Source organism: Saccopteryx bilineata, chromosome 7 (assembly GCF_036850765.1).
Source record: "Saccopteryx bilineata isolate mSacBil1 chromosome 7, mSacBil1_pri_phased_curated, whole genome shotgun sequence".
NCBI lineage: Eukaryota > Metazoa > Chordata > Mammalia > Chiroptera > Emballonuridae > Saccopteryx > Saccopteryx bilineata.
The window spans coordinates 102,491,886-102,514,021 of record NC_089496.1 but is presented as its reverse complement, the minus strand read 5'-3'; the positions used below and the strand labels follow the sequence as shown (position 1 = coordinate 102,514,021).

At 50.4% G+C, this 22,136-nt stretch overlaps 2 protein-coding genes across 4 annotated transcripts in view; both read left to right on the top strand.

Annotated features, from left to right (window-relative positions):
* HSPA12A (heat shock protein family A (Hsp70) member 12A) overlaps positions 1-7,500 on the top strand; it is a 132,837-nt gene extending 125,337 nt beyond the window's left edge. For all 3 annotated transcript variants that reach the window (XM_066240482.1, XM_066240480.1, XM_066240481.1), the window contains 2 exons: positions 1,492-1,595; positions 2,819-7,500. In XM_066240482.1, the coding sequence (XP_066096579.1) occupies positions 1,492-1,595; positions 2,819-3,456 (742 nt within the window). In that variant the 3' untranslated portion in view covers positions 3,457-7,500. The remainder of the gene's footprint in view (positions 1-1,491; positions 1,596-2,818) is intronic.
* Positions 7,501-10,810: 3,310 nt separating this feature from the next.
* Positions 10,811-15,400, top strand: SPMIP5 (sperm microtubule inner protein 5). The gene is made up of 3 exons (XM_066240461.1): positions 10,811-10,865; positions 13,217-13,435; positions 15,210-15,400. Exons 1-3 carry the CDS (start codon positions 10,811-10,813, stop codon positions 15,398-15,400), a joined length of 465 nt encoding a protein of 154 aa, XP_066096558.1.
* Positions 15,401-22,136: the final 6,736 nt, after the last annotated feature.

Here is a 22,136-nt window from a genome sequence, read left to right as displayed (position 1 = left end):
TCGGGACGCTCGCGGGCGTGGGTGGAGAAGCTCCTCGGTGGTTTGGTTTGGTTGCCCTGCAGCGAAGTTCAGTAGAAGAGACAAGACAAATGCCAGGCTCTTTCCATTCGTTAGATGTTTGTCTTAAAAAATTGTTGATTTCTTTAGTGACCAATGATTTTTTCTTTTTTTGTGGGGGGCACAAGCAGAGTCTCATTAGGAATTCATGGATTTAAGTACATGTGATGTATTTGAAACCACGTCAGCTATATCCTTAGGGATCTTCCAGTTGTCCCATCCCGGCCGGTGGGAGCCTCTTCGTGTTGGCTTGCGAATCCCACTGTGCTCGGGGAAGATGCGCCCGACTCCTTTTGGGCGTTCCCTGCCGCACCTGCACTTGGTTGTTGCTCTAAGAAGCTCTGGCTCCTTTCGGTGGGAATCAAAGCAGATTCGGCTCCAGGTCGTTGTGCCCTTGGAGCGGGGTCCCAGCCAGACTCGGACCAGGCTGGTGTTCCCTCTGCCCTGCTCCCAGCAGAAGCACCTCCTTCTGGTTGACTTCTAAGTCCGGCCTGCATGGTTCTGGGGCCCGCCAGCACTCACTGGGGCGACGGGCCACAACCAGCCAGTGGGTCAGGCCACACCATGCCACACTGTCTTGTGGCCCAGGCCACGGGAAGGGCTCCTGGTCTGAGACACAGCAGCACCTAGATGTGGTGCTGGGCGGCAGCTGGTCTGTGCTCTGCTTCAGGAATAGACAGCATTTGCTTGGCCCCTTTGAACCTGGGAATAGGCAGGGTCCACACTGCACTCAGCAGTCCCTGACATTCCTTTAGTACTAGATACTTTCCAAAACGTTATCATAGACACGATATTCAACTTAAATCTTTACACCATCCCTGGAAGGGAGGTCAGGCCAATGGTGTTATCCTTGATTTGCAGATGAACAGCCCGGGGCTCAGAGAAAATGCTTGCCCGTAGTCCTGTAGCTGCTAAGTAGTGGCAGCCAGACTGGAGCCCAGCAGCCTCGACTCCCTATCCAGTGCTCTGTCTGCTCCATGGCGCTGCTACGGACAGGCTGCTCCTTTGACAGAGACAGGGAGGGGCACTGGTAGGGGACAGGTGCCTGCAGGGCTGCGCCCGAGCATGCAGGTAGCCTTACGTAGCAGCACAGTGGACGCATCCTGTGAGCCTTTAGTGGACTCGCATCCACCTATTGTTGAATCAAAATGCAGTCATCCAGAAGAGAGAGGTCCCTCTGTCTCCTTGTCTTTTGCGCTAGATGCTGGCTTCCACTTCCCAGGGAAGGCAGAGAGGAGCAGAAGAGGCTGTGTCTTAGCTTTGAGCTGCTAGGGGGCAAGTCCTGGCAGGTTAGGGTATTTCCAAGGGTTTGAAACCCCTTTCTTCCCCTTGGATGTGACAACTATTCTGCCAGGGCCCAAGTCTATGTCTGTCTACGTCCTGTGGGTAGTGTTTATACACTCACCTTGTTTCTCTCTGTGCTGTGCTCCACAGTGTAGATTTTGTGAAGTGGTCCTCACAGGGGATGCTGAGGATGAGCCCAGATGCCATGAATGCCCTTTTTAAGCCAACCATCGACAGCATCATTGAGCATCTCCGTACGTATCAGCCAGGGCTGGTCTGCTTGGGGGCGGAGCCAAGGATGGGGACTGCCTTCTCCAGCATCGCCAACCTGCCTGTGAAGTCAGGTTGGCAGAAGCCCGGGGCCGGGAGCCACAGGCCAAGGCCCTGGCAGAGTGGACAGGGCCTGGCATGTACATGAGCCATTGCTGGGCACAGGCTCCAGACACCAACCCTTAGGTCCTAAAGGGGCCGAGAGCCTGTCCTCGCCTGGGCTTTCCCTTTGGCTTCACAAGCCAGAAAGCTGGGAGCTCTATTGCAGTATTATCCGCTAGCAACAGGCCCTACGGACTGTGCAGCCTTTGCTGGATGTGGAGGAATTAGGAACCAGAACCCTTGCTGAGGAGAAGGAACTGTGGCATGAACCAAAGAAAGGTCCCCACAGGGTGGGACACAGAGGCTGCCTGTGATGCTATCTGCTGCCTGCTGGCCTCACCCGGCGACAGACAGTAGACACCAGGGACCTTTTTGAGTATCCAGGTCCCCCATCCACCTCCTACCCACCCCACCCTACCTACCAAATTCCAACCCTTGGGGATGGGATGGGATTTTTATGAAAACCAAAGAACAGTATTTATAACAGCCTGTCTTGACTTAACACAGGGGTCGGGAACCTATGGCTCGCGAGCCAGATGTGGCTCTTTTGATGGCTGCATCTGGCTTGCAGACAAATCTTTAATTAAAAAAAATAATGTTAAAAATATAAAGCATTCTCATGTATTACAATCCATTTCCTACCGCTCTTGTTCATGGTTGTGGGTGGCTGGAGCCAATCACAGCTGTCCTCTGGGACAACACCAAATTTTTATTGGATAATGCGTAATGTACTCGGGTCATTGTATGGCTCTCACAGAATTACATTTTATAATATGTGGTGTTCATGGCTCTCTCAGCCAAAAAGGTTCCCGACCCCTGACTTAACAGAATCACGGGTTTGCAAGTGTTAAGAGCACTCCTTCATCTCCAACAAATTACTGTTTTAACATGATCACCACTTACCTGTTAAAATGGGTTTCTACTGAGCAAACCCTCTTTCTTTAGAAGAGTAGATCTACAAAAGTCCTGTTCAGGCAGCTCAGACTAAGCCTGTCCTCCAGCTGACCCACGTGGCTGTGTCCTTGCCCCACATTCTCAGGCCACCCCGTCCCCCCTGGCTGCTGGCTTTGGTGACAGGACATTGTCCCTCCCTCTTGCCTTTCAGGGGACCTGTTTCAGAAGCCCGAGGTGTCCACTGTCAAGTTCCTCTTCCTGGTGGGCGGCTTTGCGGAGGCCCCCCTTCTACAGCAGGCAGTGCAGGCCGCCTTCGGGGACAAGTGCCGCGTCATCATCCCCCAGGACGTGGGCCTCACCATCCTCAAGGGCGCCGTCCTCTTCGGCCTGGACCCCGCCGTCATCAAGGTGCGCCGGTCCCCGCTCACCTACGGGGTGGGCGTGCTGAACCGCTACGTGGAGGGCAAGCACCCGCCCGAGAAGCTGCTGGTCAAGGACGGCACCCGCTGGTGCACCGACGTCTTTGACAAGTTCATCTCCGCCGAGCAGTCCGTGGCCCTGGGCGAGCTGGTCAAGCGCAGCTACACCCCCGCCAAGCCCTCCCAGCTCGTCATCGTCATCAACATCTACAGCTCCGAGTGCGACAGCGTGAGCTTCATCACCGACCCCGGGGTGAAGAAGTGTGGCACGCTCCGCCTGGACCTCACGGGGACCAGCGGCACCACCGTGCCCGCCCGGAGGGAGATCCAGACCCTCATGCAGTTCGGGGACACTGAGATCAAGGCCACAGCCATCGATGTCGCCACCGCGAAGAGCGTCAAGGTTGGGATCGACTTCTTAAATTACTAACTGGTACCTTCCTGTCGCCTGTCCCCTTGGACTCAGCCCACCTGCATCTGCTGACCTCAACCCTGACTATTCTGTCCCTGCCCGTGACCCTTGACAGCGCCCACCTGAATCTCAGCAGGGAAGATGAGACCAGGGCTAGAAATAATTAGGGACTTTTGAGGGCACACTGGAGTCAGAACGACTGTCGGGAAGTTACGATTGAGGTTGAGAAGAAGAAATCCAGGGACCCTCGAAGAGCGGCTGGTTCTCATAGGTCCCAGTGGTGCGACACCCGCCCAGCGAGGGGATCCGACCCTTTCTGCACAGCGACTGAGCTCGCTTTGAACGCCTCTCCACCAAGTAGAACTTAGCGTGCTCTATCGCTGTCCTTCCAGATTCCAAATGAGATCTTTGAGCCAGGAGGAGAGTCTCCTATCTTTCTGAGGCTTTTCTTTTTCTATTTTTTTTCTTTTTGGATGGCACTCAGTATAAAATGCCATCCATCTGCAGTCAATTGCTGTTCCTCGTCATGTGATTAAAGTGGAGATGCAGTGGGAAGTTGGAGCGTTCTTCGCTGGAGGGAGAAGACTGCCTACACTTGGCACTATTTTAGGTTCTCATCGTTTAAATTCCAAGTAGGGTCGGTGAAGAATAACTGTAGCCATGGCTAATCCACTAGGATTTGTGTGAGTGGGAGAGCCGATACCTCAACCTTTCAGCAGGTAAAAACTTGCTTCGATGGAAATGGATTTTAAAGAGCTTCTGACATATCCCTAATCACATGCAGTGTAATTTTTGGAATCAGAATGCCAACTCCTGGTTCTGAGTTCATGTAAGTAATTCTAGGTAACTTCAGTAGGACTTTTTTGTGAGAAAAGGAGATGCAGTTTGCCTTGCTCACAGTACAGTGCCCAGGAGTCGGGAATAATCTTTCACCTTGCTAAACAGGCATATTTTAAGTTAACTCCCTCCTCCCAGCTTACCCTCATCTCCCCTAAAAGTTTTGGCCATTTATTCTTACATTTTCAAAGGACTAGATTCAGTGGTACACAGACAGTGAATCTGTTCCATGAAATGGTTTAAAAATTGTCACTTTTGCCCTGGCCGATGGCTCATTGGATAGAGCGTCGGCCCAGCTTATGTATGTACCCCGTTTGATTTCTGGTCACGGCACACAGGAGAAGCAAAAATCTGCTTCTTCCCTCCTCCCCCTTCCTCTTCTCTCCTTCCTCTCCCGCAGCCTGTGGCTCAATTGGTTTAAGCATGGCCCTAGACAATGAGGATGGCTTGGATGGTCCGAGTGCATCAGCCTCAGGCACTAAAAATAGATTGGTACTCGAGCATTGGCCCCAGATGGAGTTGCCAGTTGGTACCCAGTTGGGGCGCATGTGGGAGTCTGCCTCACTATCTCCCTTCCTCTCACCTAAAAAGAGAAAAGGAAAAGAAAATGTCAGTTTTTAAAGTCTGTCCAGAAGGAACTCATAGATGTATACTTGATGAATTACACCAAGTTGTTTTCAAAGCAGATCAGTGGGTTACCCACATGAGGGTGCTGAAATGATATCTCACTATATTGTCCACCTGAAACTGTTATAATTAATACAATATCGTATACCAGCTACACTTACACAGCAGCACCATCAACAAAACCAGTTCCTGGATCCTACCCCTTTTACAAACTGAAGTCAAGTCTTGGAGAAGGGGACCAGCACCTGTGATTTTTAGTAGACACTGCGAGTGACTGTGGTCTAGCTGAAGTTTGAGAACTCCTCACTTCAGGGTTTTGTCAGAAGCCAAAGCACAGGCCAGACCTGCAGCCTCCAGGCTTCCCGTTTGGGCTCCAGCAGGAGGAAGGTGATTTATGAGAAGAGCAACGATCCCACACTACCCCCTTGTGAGTGGGATTAGGGTCCCACCTGGCTTGAGATTGGCACTTTTAACCCTCACAGGAAGGGCCAGGAGAAGAAGATGGGAAGAAAGGCGCCCTAACCAAGGGGCCAGCTGAGGCACCAGCGGGTGGGGTCCGTGTTCTCTCCTTCATCCCCCATTGGCCAAGCCAGTCTTCTCCAACATTCAGAAACCCACTGAGAAAAAAGAGCCAAGAACCTGACTCATGGCCCATCTGATCTGTTCAAAGCTGTCTCTTCCACCTGCTAGAGTTCACTCCAATTTAAATCACTGGGGGCATGCCTAATGAACGAAAGAAGGACGAGCGAACTGACTTCAGGTGCATCCTGGATTCACAAACCCATCATCACAGCCCGTACGCAGATGTGAAATAGCCTTCTTAATGTCATTTTAACACGTCTTCTTTTCCACCTCACCTGCTGCAGAATTCCCTGCAAGAACGCAAAACATAACGAACCACAGAACTAGGGAATGCCTGTCATGCACAGTCACGCACTCTCATCCAGGTGCAGAAGGTGCTCGCCAGGGTTTCCTTGCTGCCTGCCCTGCTTCAGAAGCTACGCGTTCCGGGTCTCTGGTGTTGCCAGCCATACTCTACGAATGAGACTTTATAACTTAGTTCTGAGTAATATAATTTTGTGTACATACAGTATTCGAATATTGTACAGATTATTTCTACAGTGTGCTTTTCTTGTTTAAAAAAGAAAAGGGCGATCGCTCCTTGAATTTTGTTGATGAGATTGCTGCCTTTCTTTTGCCATGGTTTTATTAATTGTGCTTACTACTCATGGATCGGTGCTGATGCTGAGCGATGGACTGTGTATGCAGGACTGAGCAGTGGACCGAGGTGCCCAGGGTCACAGGACTCTAAACAGATGGGCCACGTGGGTCAACACCTTCATCAGATCTTTCTGCACACACACATCCTTCCCAGAGGGTAACAGTTCATATTTAAAGGAGCATAATATTGTATCGATTCTCCTGTCCAGTCTTTGAGAGCTGAACATTCTGGCTCTGTAAGCCAACTAACTATACAGAAAAAAAAAACAAAAACCTACAGAAACCCTTGGCTTCCCTGCAGGGTTGTCAACCTCTCCTTATGGGCAAAGCAGTCACTCTGAGGGCAAAGAGTGGGCCACCGTGTGTGATGTTTTCCGAACACCTGGGACAGAGGAAGCATCAGGTGGGGCGCAGATGAGCTTTGTCCCTGGATTAAGTGTGAGTGTGGGTAATCAAGTCCCTCTTTTATTTGGCTAATGGAAGGCCTTTTCCCACCTTGCACTAAGGATGAATCCTTGTCTACTGTTTCTCTTGAAATGAGCTGGTTGAAATCTAGCCAACACTGCAGTGTTGGCTAACAGGATGAAGAGGGAGTGATAATTGTACTGGACTTTCTTCTGGTCCCAGAAATGCAGCCCCAATAGTGGAACTCCTTAAAGGGAATCCTCAAACCCTCTCCTCCCCTGTGCCCCCTTGGAAATATTCTAGATTAAGAGCACTGGGTAAGTTCACTTGGACACATTTTCTAACCTTAGAAAATTCCTAGAAGGCCTTTTTCACATATTACTCCACCGTCCCTGGCTTATTGTCTGATGTCCACCTTTCTTGGAAGCAGAACTGTCCAAGGATTTCCTTTGTAACTGCCCTTTCTAGACCCAGCAGGCATTAATCAAGGCTGAATGACAGACAAGTGACAGATGAGATAGGAAAGAGGAGACATAACAAGCGTTTTTGCCAAGTGACAGCTAAGATGCGTCCAGATTATAGAGCCTGCCCTCCCCCTAGAATGATATTTAGATCAAGTTTAGCTTTTAGAGTCCAGGTCTGGTTAATTGCCAGGGTGGCAAAGAATCGCATGCACCAGTATAAACAGGAGTCAAAAATGCATAATTAGTCGACGACCGAACCTCACGTTGTATTGACGAAATAGCTGCGATTAAGCTGCATATTTACGCTGGGAAATGGCTTCACTGGGTGACTAGTATAAGAGTTGTTGGCCATAATGTTACACCTCTCATCTGCTTGGAATAAGGAACTATATTCTGAAATGGGTCATGTTCAAACTTCACAGAACTCTGCAGCAATTCACGACTTGACAAGGTTGTATCTGCAAATCTGTCTTCACAGATGTCTAATAAAACAAAACTCTGGATCTCATCCGGCCCAGGCTTATTACTTATTTGTTTGTTGATTTATTTACTTGAAAGTCTGAATGTGTACGTGGAGTTTTAGATACATCATTACCAACCTCCCTCCTCTCCCCATCTCGAGTGGAGATAGTTTTCAGGTCCTTTCCTAGGTGTTGCAAGCTTTATTAATTTTCATTCCAACAAGACTGGCCCCCTAGTTTGCTGGGAAGGAAGGCTCCGTGGAATGTCTGTGAGCCCTCTTTTCTTCCAAGTTGGATGAAAGTGGTCCAGCCAGAGAGAAGTCAAACATGCCAGGATGGCCACCTACAACGCCGCTGCACCCACAGGTGGGTTGTTAAAAACTGGCACGAGGTCGGGGACTGGTGCCTGGCCCTCTGGCATCCTGCCAGGCACACCACACTGGTTGCTGCATCTACAGCCTGGCTTTGTTCCACTCTCTATGTCTGGGTCACCCTCCAGAGTTGGTCCTAGAAGCTTTTGGATAGTGTAAGGTCAGTCAGGTAGGGCAGTGCAGTAAACACAAATAAACGAGTATTGGAAAATAGTGTCACCAGGCAGGCGGGTCAGCACCTCCATCTCTGCAGGGAGTGACTAGGTAAGGGTCACGTATCCCCTCTGCGTCACACAGCGGGCATCTCGGTGTCACTCTAACGAGATGGACTCAGGCCCCCCTTCGTGCCCAGAAGATGAGGATGGCTAGGACTATGGCACCTCTTCCCGGGACATCCCTTCGTCTTGGCGCATTGCCCCTTCCTGCCCTGTCACCTGTCCTGGCCATCTGAAAGTCCTCTTGCTAGACAAAAGGCTGGGGCCCGCGGGAGAAGCCCAGGGGAAGCACCTGTATTGAAGGCCACCGTGGACTTGGGCCTCCTCGCCCTCGCCCGCGCCCGCCCCTGTGCTCACCCCCGCCCGCGCCCACCCCGTACTGCTCCTGCACCAGCCAGTCCCTGCCAGGGCGCTGACTTTTGGCCCCAACCCTGCGCGAGGGACGGAAGCCTGTTCCCACCAACCCTCTTCCTCCCCCGAGGACCTATGGGCCCAGCCAGCCCGTCCAAAGTCCGGTGGCCACATCACTAAAAGGCCATTTGACCCAGACTCCATCGCGTGCCCTTCCCAGCACTCCAGAACCTGGAGGGCCCGTCCAGGGGCGAGCAGGAGCAGGGATCACCTTCAGGACCAAATATTTGAGGCGCTACTCCTGAGTGGGGTGCAGGAAGCACCCCCAAATTCACTAAGGTTCCCAGGTGGGGGGGCTGCGTAAGGGTGAGGAAGCTGGGGAGGCTGACCCACTCCTGTCCCTTTTCCCTCCCCCTTCCCCCCCCTGCTTCCCCCCTCCCCCTCCCCCTCTTCCCCTCCTCCCGTCCTCCCCTCCCCCGCCTGCCTCCTCCCTCCTCTCCCTTCCCCCCTCATCCCCTCCCCCTCTTCCTGGTGAGGTGAGCACACAATGGCCGGGGGAGGTGCGGGGGAGGTGCGTGAAGACCAGGTGTGGGCAGGGGGCCCCTCTGTGCCTGGATCCAGGCCCGCCCAGGTGAGCAGCTTGGGAGGGGGTCAGGAAGAGGAGGTGGGTGCCAGGATCCCTGCTTTCTGACCTCATTGCTTGGCCCCCAAATCCCTAGCACATCTCCTCTCTGAACTCCTCCCTTTCACCATCTCCAGGCAGGCCTCGGGATGGACTCTGCTGCCGCCCAGCCCCCTCCCCAGCAGTTCATTTTGGGGCAACAAAATCCTGCTCCTCCCCCGCAGAGTTTCGAGGTCGTCCGTTCTTATTTCTTTGGAGGCCACAACACTCAAACAAGTTGCCTAACCTTTCTGAGCCTGTCCCCCTCTCTGTAAAACGGGGACCCAAATAGGAACTAACCGTCAAAGTGGCTGTTAGGATTTAACAAGAACGCGGTCCCACATTCAGCCATGTCGCCTAGCAAACGGTCTAGAAATGTCTGAACCTTTTAAAAATTTCCATCACTGCAGACTAACCTTGACTGTGGCCCTCCCCTCACGCCCTGAGGCCATTTGTCCTGGTAAAAGCGGGAGGGCTTTGATTTGAAGAGCTGATCTGGCTTGGCCGGGTAGGACCTGGCAGCATCAACCTGTGAGATGCTGCACCTGGCCACCTGGGGGAGGGGACCAGAGGCCATCCCTCGCAGGCGTCCCCAAACCACGGCCCGCGGGCCGCATGAGGCCCTCTGAGGCCATTTATCCGGCCCCCGCTGCACTTCCGGAAGGGGCACCTCTTTCATTGGTGGTCAGTGAGAGGAGCACTGTATGTGGCAGCCCTCCAACGGTCTGAGGGACAGTGAACTGGCCCCCTGTGTAAAAAGTTTGGGGACCCCTGCCAGAGGGAAGGGGAGGGCTCTGGCCCTGGAAACAGCATCCTCGCCAACTGATGCTATCATGGCCCTCCCGCCCCCGCCCCCCCCCCCCCCAGTCTGCTCACCCACCGGGGACTGTGTGCCAACCTGTCGGAACTTCTGATCCAGGCGTCCCCAAACTACGGCCCGCAGGCCGCACGCGGCCCCATGAGGCCATTTATCTGGCTCCCCGCTGCACTTCCTGTACGAGCACCTCTTTCATTGGTGGTCAGTGAGAGGAGCACTGTATGTGGCAGCCCTCCAACGGTCTGAGGGACAGTGAACTGGCCCCCTGTGTAAAAAAGTTTGGGGACCCCTGCTGGGGACACCTTGTGCTTTGCAGGGTGTTGAACAACAGCATACTTGACCTTTACTCACTAGATACCAGTAACCTCCCATCCCCCTGGTGGTGACAACCCCAATGTCTCCAGACACTGCCAGACGTCCTGGGGAGGGGGCAGCCCTGAGACCTGACTCCCCCTGGGCAGAGAAACTCTGGGATGAGGCGCCTCAACGTTCCCCTCCCCCGGGGTTCTGGAGTCTTCCATGGGGGCTCCTGGTTCTTGCTCATCTTTTCATGCCTAACCTTCGTCACAGCCGGTGGCCATAGTGTGGGTACAGTTCACGGCTGTCAGACGGAGGAGATGGTAGGTTGGTTGGTGGGGTTGTGGGGGGAGGTGGTTAGGAGGCCGCCAGGGCAGGGGAGACACTGGACTGGGAGGCGGTGATCTGCTCTCCTGTTGTCTAAGTTCACGTAAGAGGGGGAAGGCCGCTCGGTTCTATAACTGAAGCCAGCAGCAACAGCTCCTGGGCTTGTGTACGATGGTGGCGCTGCCTCTCCTTCCCAACCCCCTGGCGGGTCACTGCTCCCAAGGACTGCAGTTCACCTGAAGCAAGTCCTTAAATTGAAGCAGGGGCGTTTGATGAGCCTTTCATTTCTTCTTCCCTTTATTAGCAGAGAGCACAATCATGGAGTCTTCCAAGACCTTCATGAGACAGCTGCCAGTCACACCGGGCTACAGTGGTAAGTGGTGACCTGCCCTGCAAGGGTGTGCTTGGCACAAGGACCATCATCCTGGCTCCTGCCCCCGCCCTGGCCACTGTCCATGTCTGTCTGCCCGACTGGGCCAGACAGTACTGGAGTGTCAGCTTTTAAGATACTGGTTAAAAGCGCCCCGTTGTTGAAGATGGCTGATGAGTGGGTTCTGATAAATGGAGAGACATAACTTAGGCCACATCTTCCAGGACACGACCTGGTCTGCAGGAAGCACTGAGTGGATGTCCATCAAATGCATGTGGACCGATGCTATTGGAAGAGCTGATGGCCTGCCCTTCTTCCCCGGTTGGACTTTCTCAAGTCTCACAGAACTGTGCTTATGGTCCCATTTCTTGTGTCCCCTAGAGGCAGGGTGACCAACTGCACTGGTTTGCCCAGAATGGTCCTGGTTTTAGCACAGAAAGTCCTGTGTTCCAGGAAATACCTTAGTCCTTGGAACTTGGACAGTTGGTTACCCTACCTAAAGGCTTCTGGGCTGCTGAGAACTTACTGAACTTACATCTCTGACAAAGCCAGTGATTCCTGCAGGCCCCCAGCTCTCACATACAGGTGTGGTTAGGAGGGAGGTGCAGAGGGCACTTTACAAGGTGGCCCAGTCTCACCCTCGTCCTACTGGTTAAGAAAACAGGCTTTGGGTTCTAACAAATTGAGGTTCCAGTTTCTGCTTGGCCATTGTCTATGTGATTGTAAGTAAGTCACTTCCTTATGGTAAGTAAACATTTCTATAAAAGGGGTGTAGTCCTTGCCTCGGGCTGTTGTTTAAAGCAAGAGCTAGCTGTTATCTCACACTTCTGGAAGCTGAAAGTCTGAAATCAAGGTGTCTGTAGGTCACACTCCCTCTGAAGGCTCGAGGGGAGGACCCTCCTCGCCTCTCCCAGCTTCTGTTGGCCCTGGCATTGTTTTGGTTTGTGGTAGCATCGTTCTAGTCTCTGCCTCCATCTTCACATGACTCTTCATGTGGCCGTCTGCCCTGTGTCTGTGTCTGTGTCTGTGTGTATCAACTCTGTCTGTCCTTTCTTCTTATAAGGACAACAGGCATTGGATTTAGAGTCTACCTACCCTAAATCCAGGATGATCTTATTACCAGATCCTTAATAACATCAGCAAAGACCTTACATCCAGATAAAGTTACATTCACAGGTACCAGGGGTTAGATCTTGTATAAATGTATTTGGGGGACACAATGCAACCAACTGCATAGGGTAATAATGGCATTTTAAAAATAAGCCTGTGGTGAGGATTAATGGAGCCAGCCTACACAACCTACTTGAAATGCCTTGACGTTTAGCGAGACTCAGTAGCTTGTAGTGTGTGTGTGTGTGTGTGTGTGTGTGTGTGTGCATCTGTACAATTCTATCAAGTCTATGCTGATCAAAGTAGGTCCCGATGGAGGAGAAACCACTGTGACAAAGCCCTGGCTTTCTCTGGTCTCCCCCATGACCTCAGGGTACGTTTTAATTGCCCAGTGGCTGGGGAGACCGGAGGGTGGGCGGCAGACTTCCAGATCAGTCTAGTAATGGGATTCTTCTTCCAGGGGGCTTCCCGCGGGGTGCAGGGGTGGGGTTACCGCCTTCAACTCTGAAGCCAAGTTTTCCTTACCTAGGGACAAAGGCCAAAATGTTGGGCTCCAGTCATGAGAGTTCATTCATTCATTTTGCAGATTAAAACCACATTCTCAACCAGTTTTTCTTTTAAGTGGTTTCATTGTGGTAATATTAGAGTACTGAGGATTTCAGCATCTACTTTAAATAAATAGTTGTGTTTTACCTGTACTAATTGTAATGATTATCGGTTATTTTGTGGGAAATGGTGAAAAATTGTCCTAGGGGTTGGGTTGCTCAGATTATGAATTTACCTTCTGGTGTAATAATAGGTCTCTGCTTTTAATAAGCCCGCGATTGCCTGATGGTCCGACAAGAATGATCCCAAGTTGCATTTGTGAAATGTGAAGGAAAATAAGCTTTCTCTCTAAGAGACGAATAATTTCAGTTTCTGCTCAGACTATCATTTTTGCCCATTACACGCTTTCTCCATTTACCGTGCAGGCTGACATCGAGGGCTTTGCTATCAAAGTATATTACTGTCATCGCCTCTGTTGAAATGGGCCTTTCCTCCCCAGCTCCAAGGTCATTATTTTTGTGTGTGGCCTCGGGAGGGCCCAGCCACAGCGGAAACGTGGCCCTGCCTGTATTAATGGCCTTTGGAAAAATGCAGTGTTGTTGGCCAAGGAAGAAATGACAAGTGGTGGGCGGAGAGCCTGGGGCGGGCGGGCAGGTTCTAGCCCTTGCTGACGGCTGCGATTCCCTGGGCTCTCGCAGGCTTCATCCCGTACCTGAGCTGCGAGGGGACCTCTGGCGAGGACAACATGTCCCAGTGCCTGCGAATCTTCCGGGAGAAAACCCAGCAATACAAAGAGCAGCTGGAGGTATTGCGCTGCTCGGTGGCCAGCGCCCGAAGACTGAAGCCCATCTGTACTGAGGAGCGCGTCCTGCGGGCGCTGCACCAGTACGACCGGCAGTACCACCCCTTGAGTCTGGGTACTGCTCCCCAAATGCAGCCCCCTTCACCTCTGGGCCCAAGTGCAGGGCCCGGCAGATCCACGAAGCCCCCTCAGAGAGCTCAGACCCCAGCACTGTTCCAAATCCCTGGGCGGAAAGGCTCAGTTTCTTCAAATGAGAAACAAACATGTCCGGGGGAGAGGGACGCAGGTCAGGGGACAGGGTGTGGGGAACTAAACCCCGGGGAGAGTTACCACAAACATTCAGACAGTCGCTGTCTCTGTGCCAGCACTGTTACTGCCATAAGCACTCACAACAACCCTGTGAGGGTGATGGGGACTGTCCCCTTGTCTGAGGTAGACCTGGGCGTGAACCCAGCTCCTGCAGCTACCAGCCGGGTGGGGTGGGGTTTTGTTTTTTTGGGTTTTTTTTTTTTTTGTATTTTTCTGAAGCTGGAAACGGAGAGAGACAGTCAGACAGACTCCCGCATGCGCCCGACCAGGATCCACCCGGCACGCCCACCAGGGGCGACGCTCTGCCCACCAGGGGGCGATGCTCTGCCCCTCCGGGGCGTCACTCTGCCGCGACCAGAGCCACTCTAGCGCCTGGGGCAGAGGCCAAGGAGCCATCCCCAGTGCCCGGGCCATCTTTGCTCCAATGGAGCCTTGGCTGCGGGAGGGGAAGAGAGAGACAGAGAGGAAGGAGGGGGGGATGGAGAAGCAAATGGGCGCTTCTCCTATGTGCCCTGGCCGGGAATCGAACCCGGATCCCTCGCACGTCAGGCCGACGCTCTACCGCTGAGCCAACCGGCCAGGGCCTGGGGTGGGGTTTTGTACTGAATAGCAACCACAGGAACAACAGATAACCTAATTGTGTAATGTTAATAATCACAACAGTGATATGCCCTCGATCATTTTTCAGGACTAAAGGTTTATAGGAAAAGTAATGGACTGATTGCCTTTATTATTATTACTGTCATTGTTGGGGGACTTTCAAGAACACACTTCTTGTGCTTTAAATTTTTCCAAGCCTTTGCAAAGAACATTTGCCTGAGAGCTTGGGATTTAGCCCAGCTCAGCAACCACTTGCTGTGTGACCTAGGGCAGGTTGCTTCCCCTCTCTGGGTTTCCTCCAGGGCAGGGAAAGATGGGCTAGATGCTCCCGAGGCTGACTTCTAGCTCTGAGGTTATGGGGCTGAGTGGCCTAATTCAATTTTTACAGCCACTGGAGAAGGCAGGTGGGGCAGTAGTCTTTCACTTCACAACTGTGACATTGCCCAAGTCAGCCAGCCAGCCAGCCAGCCAACCAGAGTCGCTCATGAGCTGCACGCAGCTTCCCAGTGCTGAGTCTGAATGTGCTTTCTCCCGGTCTGGATGCTTCTCTCAGTTCCCTTCTGTGAACTGTCAGAGAGCAATGTCTGAAGCTTTTAATCTGAGAAAGCAGCGGGATCTGTTTCAGAGCAAGGATTTGGGGATCAGAGGGATCGTGGGTGGGACTCTTGGCCCTACTGCTTCCATTTCCTTGCTCTGTGGCCGTGGCCGAGTCTCGCTTTACCTCTGTAAAAGTCTCACACAAAGTGGAGGCAATAGCACCAACTCCTTAGGGTTTGTGAGAAACTGAAATGAGAGGCTATGCATAGAGCCCCTACCAAGGTGCCCGGCACCGGGATGAGCCAGCCCGTGGTAGCTGCCCTTAGGACATGAGCAGGCCTAGGGGTTCACCGGGGCTAGCTGCTGGGGTACCAGCTAACTTGGGAGCACTGCCCGTGGCGTGGCTTCTCAGTGCCCTCAGGAAGCATGGTATCTCTTTGCAGAATGCAAACACATCAAGAAACCTCTCCAGGAGCCCCCGATCCCTGGCTGGGCGGGCTACCTGCCGAGAGCCAGGGTGACTGAACTAGGCTGCGCCACGCGGTACACTGTCATGGCCAGAGACTGCTACAAGGACTTCCTGGACATCGTGGAGCAGGCCAAGAGAGCACACCTGAAGCCATATGAGGAGTAAGTCCGGCTCGGGGTGTCACACAGACACAAGGGAAGAACAGATCTGGGGCAGGGGTTCCCAGGCACCCCCATCCCAGCACCAGGACCCCTTTTATGTCTGATTTGTTTTCCACAAGGCCTCGTTTGTTATTGCAGAGCCTTGCTAGTAGGCAGCCACCCTCTGTTCTCCTCATGCTCAGCATTCTCCAGGAGTCCTGCTTGTGGTCCTCGCTGGTTCACAGAGAGGCTGGGAACAAAAACCAACAGGGCCACTGTCCTGGCAGCAACCTAGGGTGCAAGGGTGCCGAGGGAGGGAGAAGGCAGCGCACTGCACAGGGTGGCTCGCATGGCCTCCGCCTTCCCTTCTGTAAAATGGAGATGATAATCCTTACCTTTAGGGTAAATGGTAAGGGTGAGTAATAAAACGTGCCATGCTCACACAGGGCTTGCATAGATTATATTTATTCTTATTTATTTTCTTTTTAATTTCTTTATAAAAATAAAAAAACAAAAATCTTTTCCTCCCTCTGTCTTCAATAAGGTAGCCATTTTGCAAATACATTTTGCAGCAAATGTACTTTTCCGTCTTGTTTTTATTATCAATGAAAGGAGCAACTCTCTGAATTTCGTTCTTACTTTTAGAATATATGGGGTTAAGTCCACGCAACCTCCTCCCACTCCTTGTCCGAAAGTTTTGCTGCACGAAGGGCTGCTGCCCAAATATCCAGACTTTTCTCTTCCAGGTAAGGTGGGCTCTCTCTTCCTGTCCTACTATCTCTAAAAACCTGCCTGCAGCTCATGGGGGTGGTTTCTCTCCCAGATGGTAGCTGTCCAGCCCTTGGAAGACCCCTGATAGAAGAACCCAGACCTCCGGTCGTGACATGTGGCTGTGCCCAGAGACAAAATACATCGAGCAATGGGAAGGTTTATGAACCCAGACCTCCAGTGACATGTGGCTGTGCCCAGAGACAGACCATGTCCAGCAACGGGAAGATTTATCTGGAGCCACTGTCTCAGCCAAGTATGCAGAGAGCTGAACTCTAGAGGGCACTCAAGCTCGCCATTCTCACAGGGTATCAGCCCCTCACCCACACCCCAACAGACACTAGGGGAATTTTCTAACAGGAGAACCCTTTTCACTGCTGCCTGCACCATCCCGGACTGGTTGGCAGTAGCATGTCACGAATGGTAGACCTTTTATTGTCATGTGAGAATAAAGAGGATACTTCTCAGCATGCTATGCGCTTCTGTGGGGTTTTCCCAGATTATGATGACCTCAAGAAGAGCCAGGGTGGGGCCCATCCCTTCCTAACCCAGGGGTAACACTGAGCACCTGGACCAGGCTATGATTGAAGTTGAGCCCAGCCCTCTAACCTGGCGGTCCCCAATAGCCATCTAGGGTCTTGACATGGTAATCCCAAGACCGTCACAGATGCCACAGCCACTCTGACCCTGGTTTTTCAGAATTCCAGTCCCCAGGGGAGCCCGGCTGGCAGACACCAGGTGTGTTAGTTTTCCAGGGTTGCGGTAACAGGAGCACAAACTGGGTGGCATAAGACAAGAGAAATTTCTGGAGGCCACCCCTCTCAAGGAGTTAGCAGGGCCAAGCTCCCTCAGAAACCTCAGGGCAGACTCATTCCTTGCCTCTTTCCAGCTCCTGACGGTTTGCCGGCAACCCTTGGTGTTCCTGGGTGCGTAACTCCAGCCTCTTTGTCATCACGTGGCATCTCTCTGTGTCTTTTTGTCTTCACGTGGCTATCGTCTTATTAAGGACACTGGTCACAGGATTAAGATGCACCCTTCTCCAGTATGACCTCATCTAAACTTAGCTAATTATACCTGCCATACATGACCTTGTGTAGGGGGGTTAGGCTTGCTCACTAGTTTCCCAGCTGCAAGCACTTTGCATGATTAGTGTGTTAACACGTGACGGAAAGCCAGCTCTGTGTGTGTGTGTGTGTGTGTGTGTGTGTGTGTGTGTGTGTGTGTACTCTATAAAAAGCTCTGGGTGCTTTTCCCAGATCCTTCCCGCCACTGCGAGGGGCAGTTAGTTCCCTGGTTCCCTTGGCCACCACCGTGAGCGGTGGTTTTCCTGGTCTCTTGCCCCTTACTGAGAAAAGTGGCTTTCCTTTGCCTATTCACTCACCCGTCTCTGCGAGCCTCCAATAAACGGGAATGGCCGGACGCTTTCTGGCTCCGCAGTTCCTCTACCATCTGCCCACATCCAGTGTGAATCTGTCTGGCCTCCTCCAAATAAGTCACATTTGGAGGCACCAGGGATTAGCACTTCAGCATACGCTCTTTGGGGGACACGATTCAACCTATAATATAGGCTAACTTCCTCCTGCCCCTGACAGGTACTTCCTCCTGCCCCTGACAGGGACTTTCTTCAACCTCACGCTGGAGTCAGTGACATTCAGAAGAAATCAAAGCAGCTGCTAGAGCAGGGTGTCCGTTGGCATCGGAAGACTTAAAAATGCGCTGAGCCAAAAGATGGAGTGGCCACTCCTGGGGGTCTTCCAAGGCAGAAAGTTTCCCCTGGGTTCCCTGGACTGTCAGGGTTCTGTGGAAAGAAATCAGGAGTCATACTTTTTATTTTGATGAGAAAGAAAAGCTACACATCTGTTTTCATTAACCTCCACGTGAAACTTAGTATTGCCTTCACGTATGCATATAGGGAACACACCCATACTTGTCACCTTAGCCCAAGAGAAACACGGATCGTTTCACATCTTATGAGATTTGTTAGAAGCAGCTGGAAATAATGTTACTGTTGATCACTACATTGTAATCATTGTAGTTATTAGAGCTGCTAATATTTCCTAACATTGTTATATGTGTATAAAGAAACATGCCATTTCACAAATTATTTTAAATGTTTGGAAACTATTTCAATATTATTAGTTTCCTGCGCAATAACCTCCTGTATTTTACTTTATGTTTAAAAAGATGATTTTGAGCCTGACCTGTGGTGGCGCAGTGGATAAAGTGTTGACTTGGAATGCTGAGGTCGTCGGTTTGAAACCCTGGGCTTGCCCAGTCAAGGCACATACTCGAAGCAACTACTGTGATTTGATGCTTCTCTCTCCTCCTGCCCTGCCCTCCTTCTCTCTTTCTTTAGTCTCCCTAAAATTATAATAAAATCTTAAAAAAACAATTTTGAAAAGAGGTCCATAGGTTTCACCAGCCAGTCGAGGGTTCCCGGCACAGAAATGGTTAAGAACACTTGCCCAGGGAAACAACCAAGGATGTGTGTAAAGAGTGAGTGTCTGTAAAAACCAAGCAAAACCCAAACCCCATGGACCTGGGATTTCAGTCTGATTATTAAAAAATAATACGGTAGAAGAACACTGTTTTGGAAAAACATTTATGATAAGGTACATGCAAAAAACAGGCATAATAACAGAAACCCACGTGTACACACACACACTATAATCCTTTTTTGTTGTTGTTTTTAGAAAGGGGTGGGCAGAGGGAGCTAAGCCCTAATGCTAACAGTGGTTAGATGTTAGGGATATTGGTCATTTTTATTTTCTTGTTTATGGTTTTTACACCAATTTTGCACAGCCAACAGCTACTGTTAACATAATCAGGAAGAGATGTTATTTTAGTATCCCATTTGAATTGATTTAGAAGATATTTTAATCTTTTAGAGATGTTTGAAGAAAAAGAGTCCCATCTCAAAACACAGTAGCTGGCATTCTCTTGAAAGGGTAGAGCAAAGCTCAGTGAATAGTTGGGATTTTTTCCAGTTTTCATGAAGCCCTGGGAGAGTGACCCCATGAAGTCCCAGAAAGGAAACCAGGAGCTAGATCCCTCCCGCACCTGGACCGGAATGGTCCAGCCCATTGCATCTCCACTGGGCCCTCAGGAATGAACCACAGGGGGGCTGGCCTCCCTCCCAACCTACAGAGTTCACGAAGACTGCTCTGGGCTCTAGTCCAGTGGTCCCCAACCTTTTTTGGGCCACGGACCAGTTTAATGTGAGAAAATATTTTCACGGACCGGCCTTTAGGGTGGGACGGATAAAATGTATCACGTGACCGAGACAAGTGTCAAGAGTGAGTCTTAGACGTATTTAATGGAGGGAATCTGGTCATTTTTTAAAAATAAAACATCGTTCAGACTTAAATATAAATAAAACAGAAATAATGTAAGTTATTTACTCTTTCTCTGCAGACCGGTACCAAATGGCCCACAGATCAGTACTGGTCCACGGCCCGGGGGTTGGGGACCATTGCTCTAGGTTACCAAGACCTTTGCCAGTGAAATTAAGGGGAGCCAGGACATTAATGGCTCCTCAAAACTGCCCTTACCTTGACCTCATCCACAAGAGCACATCACGCATCAAAATTTACGTCGCTGACTAATTCATTTGGCACCAACCTTTAAAGAGTGGCTTTGAACAGTAAAACACGAACAAAAAATAGCCACCCAATGACAGAGGTAACAAAATTTTAAAAAGGCAATTAAAAAAATTGTTTAATAGTATCTAATTCTTCTACAACTTCCAGATGAAGATCACTAGGTTCAATGTGCTCATCTGTAACTCCTTTTGTTGTAGCCGTTCTGCACCCCAGTTCTTAATCTTATTCCTTTTGGTTTCTCTCTAGTCTATAATTTCTAGAGCATCGTCTGTCGGGGGAGGTAGGGAGAGGGTTTTACTGCATAGCAAATGATCATTATTAGCACAAGCTGCATCCTTAATGAGCTCATTCTTGCCGCTGAAAACAATTCTATTACCTGATCAGACAAAATGCCCTGGGCCTGGCAGGGCCGAAGAATCAGAGTGTAGACTTGTATGTTTTTTTGTTTTTTATATCAGGGCTTCTCGCCAGGACAGTTTGACTTTCACGGCAGTTAAAATGCCCCTTTAGGGTCACCTTTCTTTTCGTGTGAGAATGAACAGCTCCCCTGGAGGCTGGATGTGGCCAGGGGAAGCTGAGATTTCCTGTTCTTGTTCCCCCATCCAGGAGTGGTGACCAGCTGGTTGTTCTAAACAGGCTCTCAGATGTGGCTTCAACTTTCTTCCAGCACTCTCTGTGAAGCAAGTGGCCAGGAGTCGGACTCCCTGAGTTCAGGTCTCAACTCTGCTTTTGTACGACTGTGTGGCTCTGGGCGCTTTCCTTAACCTCTCTGAGCCTCAAGTTCCTAGTTTGTTAAAAGAAGATGAGAGAAAAGCCTATGCAGTAGCGTGGGTAGGAAGATCAAGAGATTAGGCAGGTGAATCTAGCCCCTACAAGCTCAGCAGAGTCTGTTGTTATGAATTACCATTGGGGTAGGGGACCTGGGAAAGCTGCCATAGCTGATCCGGGCTGAGGACAGGGACTGTTAACAGACACGGGTTCAGACCCAGGGCTCTTGGCCCCTTAATAAAGTGCTCTTTCCACTGTTGGACTTTTCTTCCAAGGATTCCAGCCTAGGAGGCAGGCAGAACAGGTATGAGTAATGAATAATAAAATCAGCAGCCTCTAATGAGCTTGTTGTGTCTGTTTCTGGCCTAAGCCCTTCACCTGGAATAGGTTATTTAATTAGCTATTTCTTTTGCTGACTTTGGGTTGCTTTTGTTCTTTTTTCTGGTTAGGATGAAATGTTAGATGTTTACTTGGGATTTCTCTTGTTGTTTTTTGGTGGTTTTTTTTGAGATAGGCCTGTAATGATATAAACTTCCCTCTTATTAGTGCTTTCCCTGTATCCCAGAAGTTTTGATATTGTATTTTCATTCTCATTTGTCTCTATGTATACCTATTGGTCTCACCTTTTATTTCTTTTTTGAGTATTTCATTATTTGAGTAGTATGTTGTTTAATCTCCATATATTTGTGGATTTCTTTTTTTTGCAGTTGATTTCTAACAAAGCATTGTGGTCAGAGAATGTGCAGAGAACAGAAATGGTATGATTTCCATCTTCTTGAAATTGTAGAGGTTAGTTTTGTGACTACACATATGGTCTACCTTTGAGAATGTTCCACGTGCACTGGAAAAGAATGTATAATCAGATGTTCTGGGAAGAAAGGCTCTGTAAATGTCAATCATGTTTATTTGGTCAAATGTGTCATTTAAGGCCGATATTTCTTTATTAACTTTTTGTTTGGATGGTCTATCTAGAGCTCTCAATGGCTACGAAGGTTCCCAACTATGTATATATGTTTTTGTCTGTTTTTCCCAATAGCTCTGTTAGTAGTTACATATTTCGGTGCTCCCTGACTGGGTGCATGCATATTAAGGAGTGTTACATCTTACAAAATATTGTTTTGAATTTTTAAAAAACCATTGAAAATGTGGAAACCATTCTTAGCTGGAGGGCTGTACCACAACAGGTGTCCCGTGGACCCTAATTCACCAACTCCTGCTCCAAACCACAAATTATTCCAAGGGGATGATGCTAGCTATGATCTGGTCGTAATTTATTTTGTAAGCAATATGGGCCAAGCAGGTGCCTTCTCGAGAGAGTCTCCGCTGGAGGATCTGCGAACTAGCGCCCCCATGTGCCCAGAACAGGGAGCAGGTAGCCCAAACCCGCTGCCAAGAGCGAGGGAAGGGAGATGTGGAGCTCAGATAAGCTGAGATACAGCCTGCAATTGCTGGAGATAAAAGGCAGAAACAAAGGCTCGGTAGAGGCTTTACAAACCCTGCATTAAAGTTAAAATCTAATTTAAATGAAAATGGCTGCACGGAAATGAAATGTGTGTTGTGCGTGAGGCTCTCGTCCTTCCGCACTGTTCCCTGCCTCGATCCCTTTACCAAACTCGTTCCCTT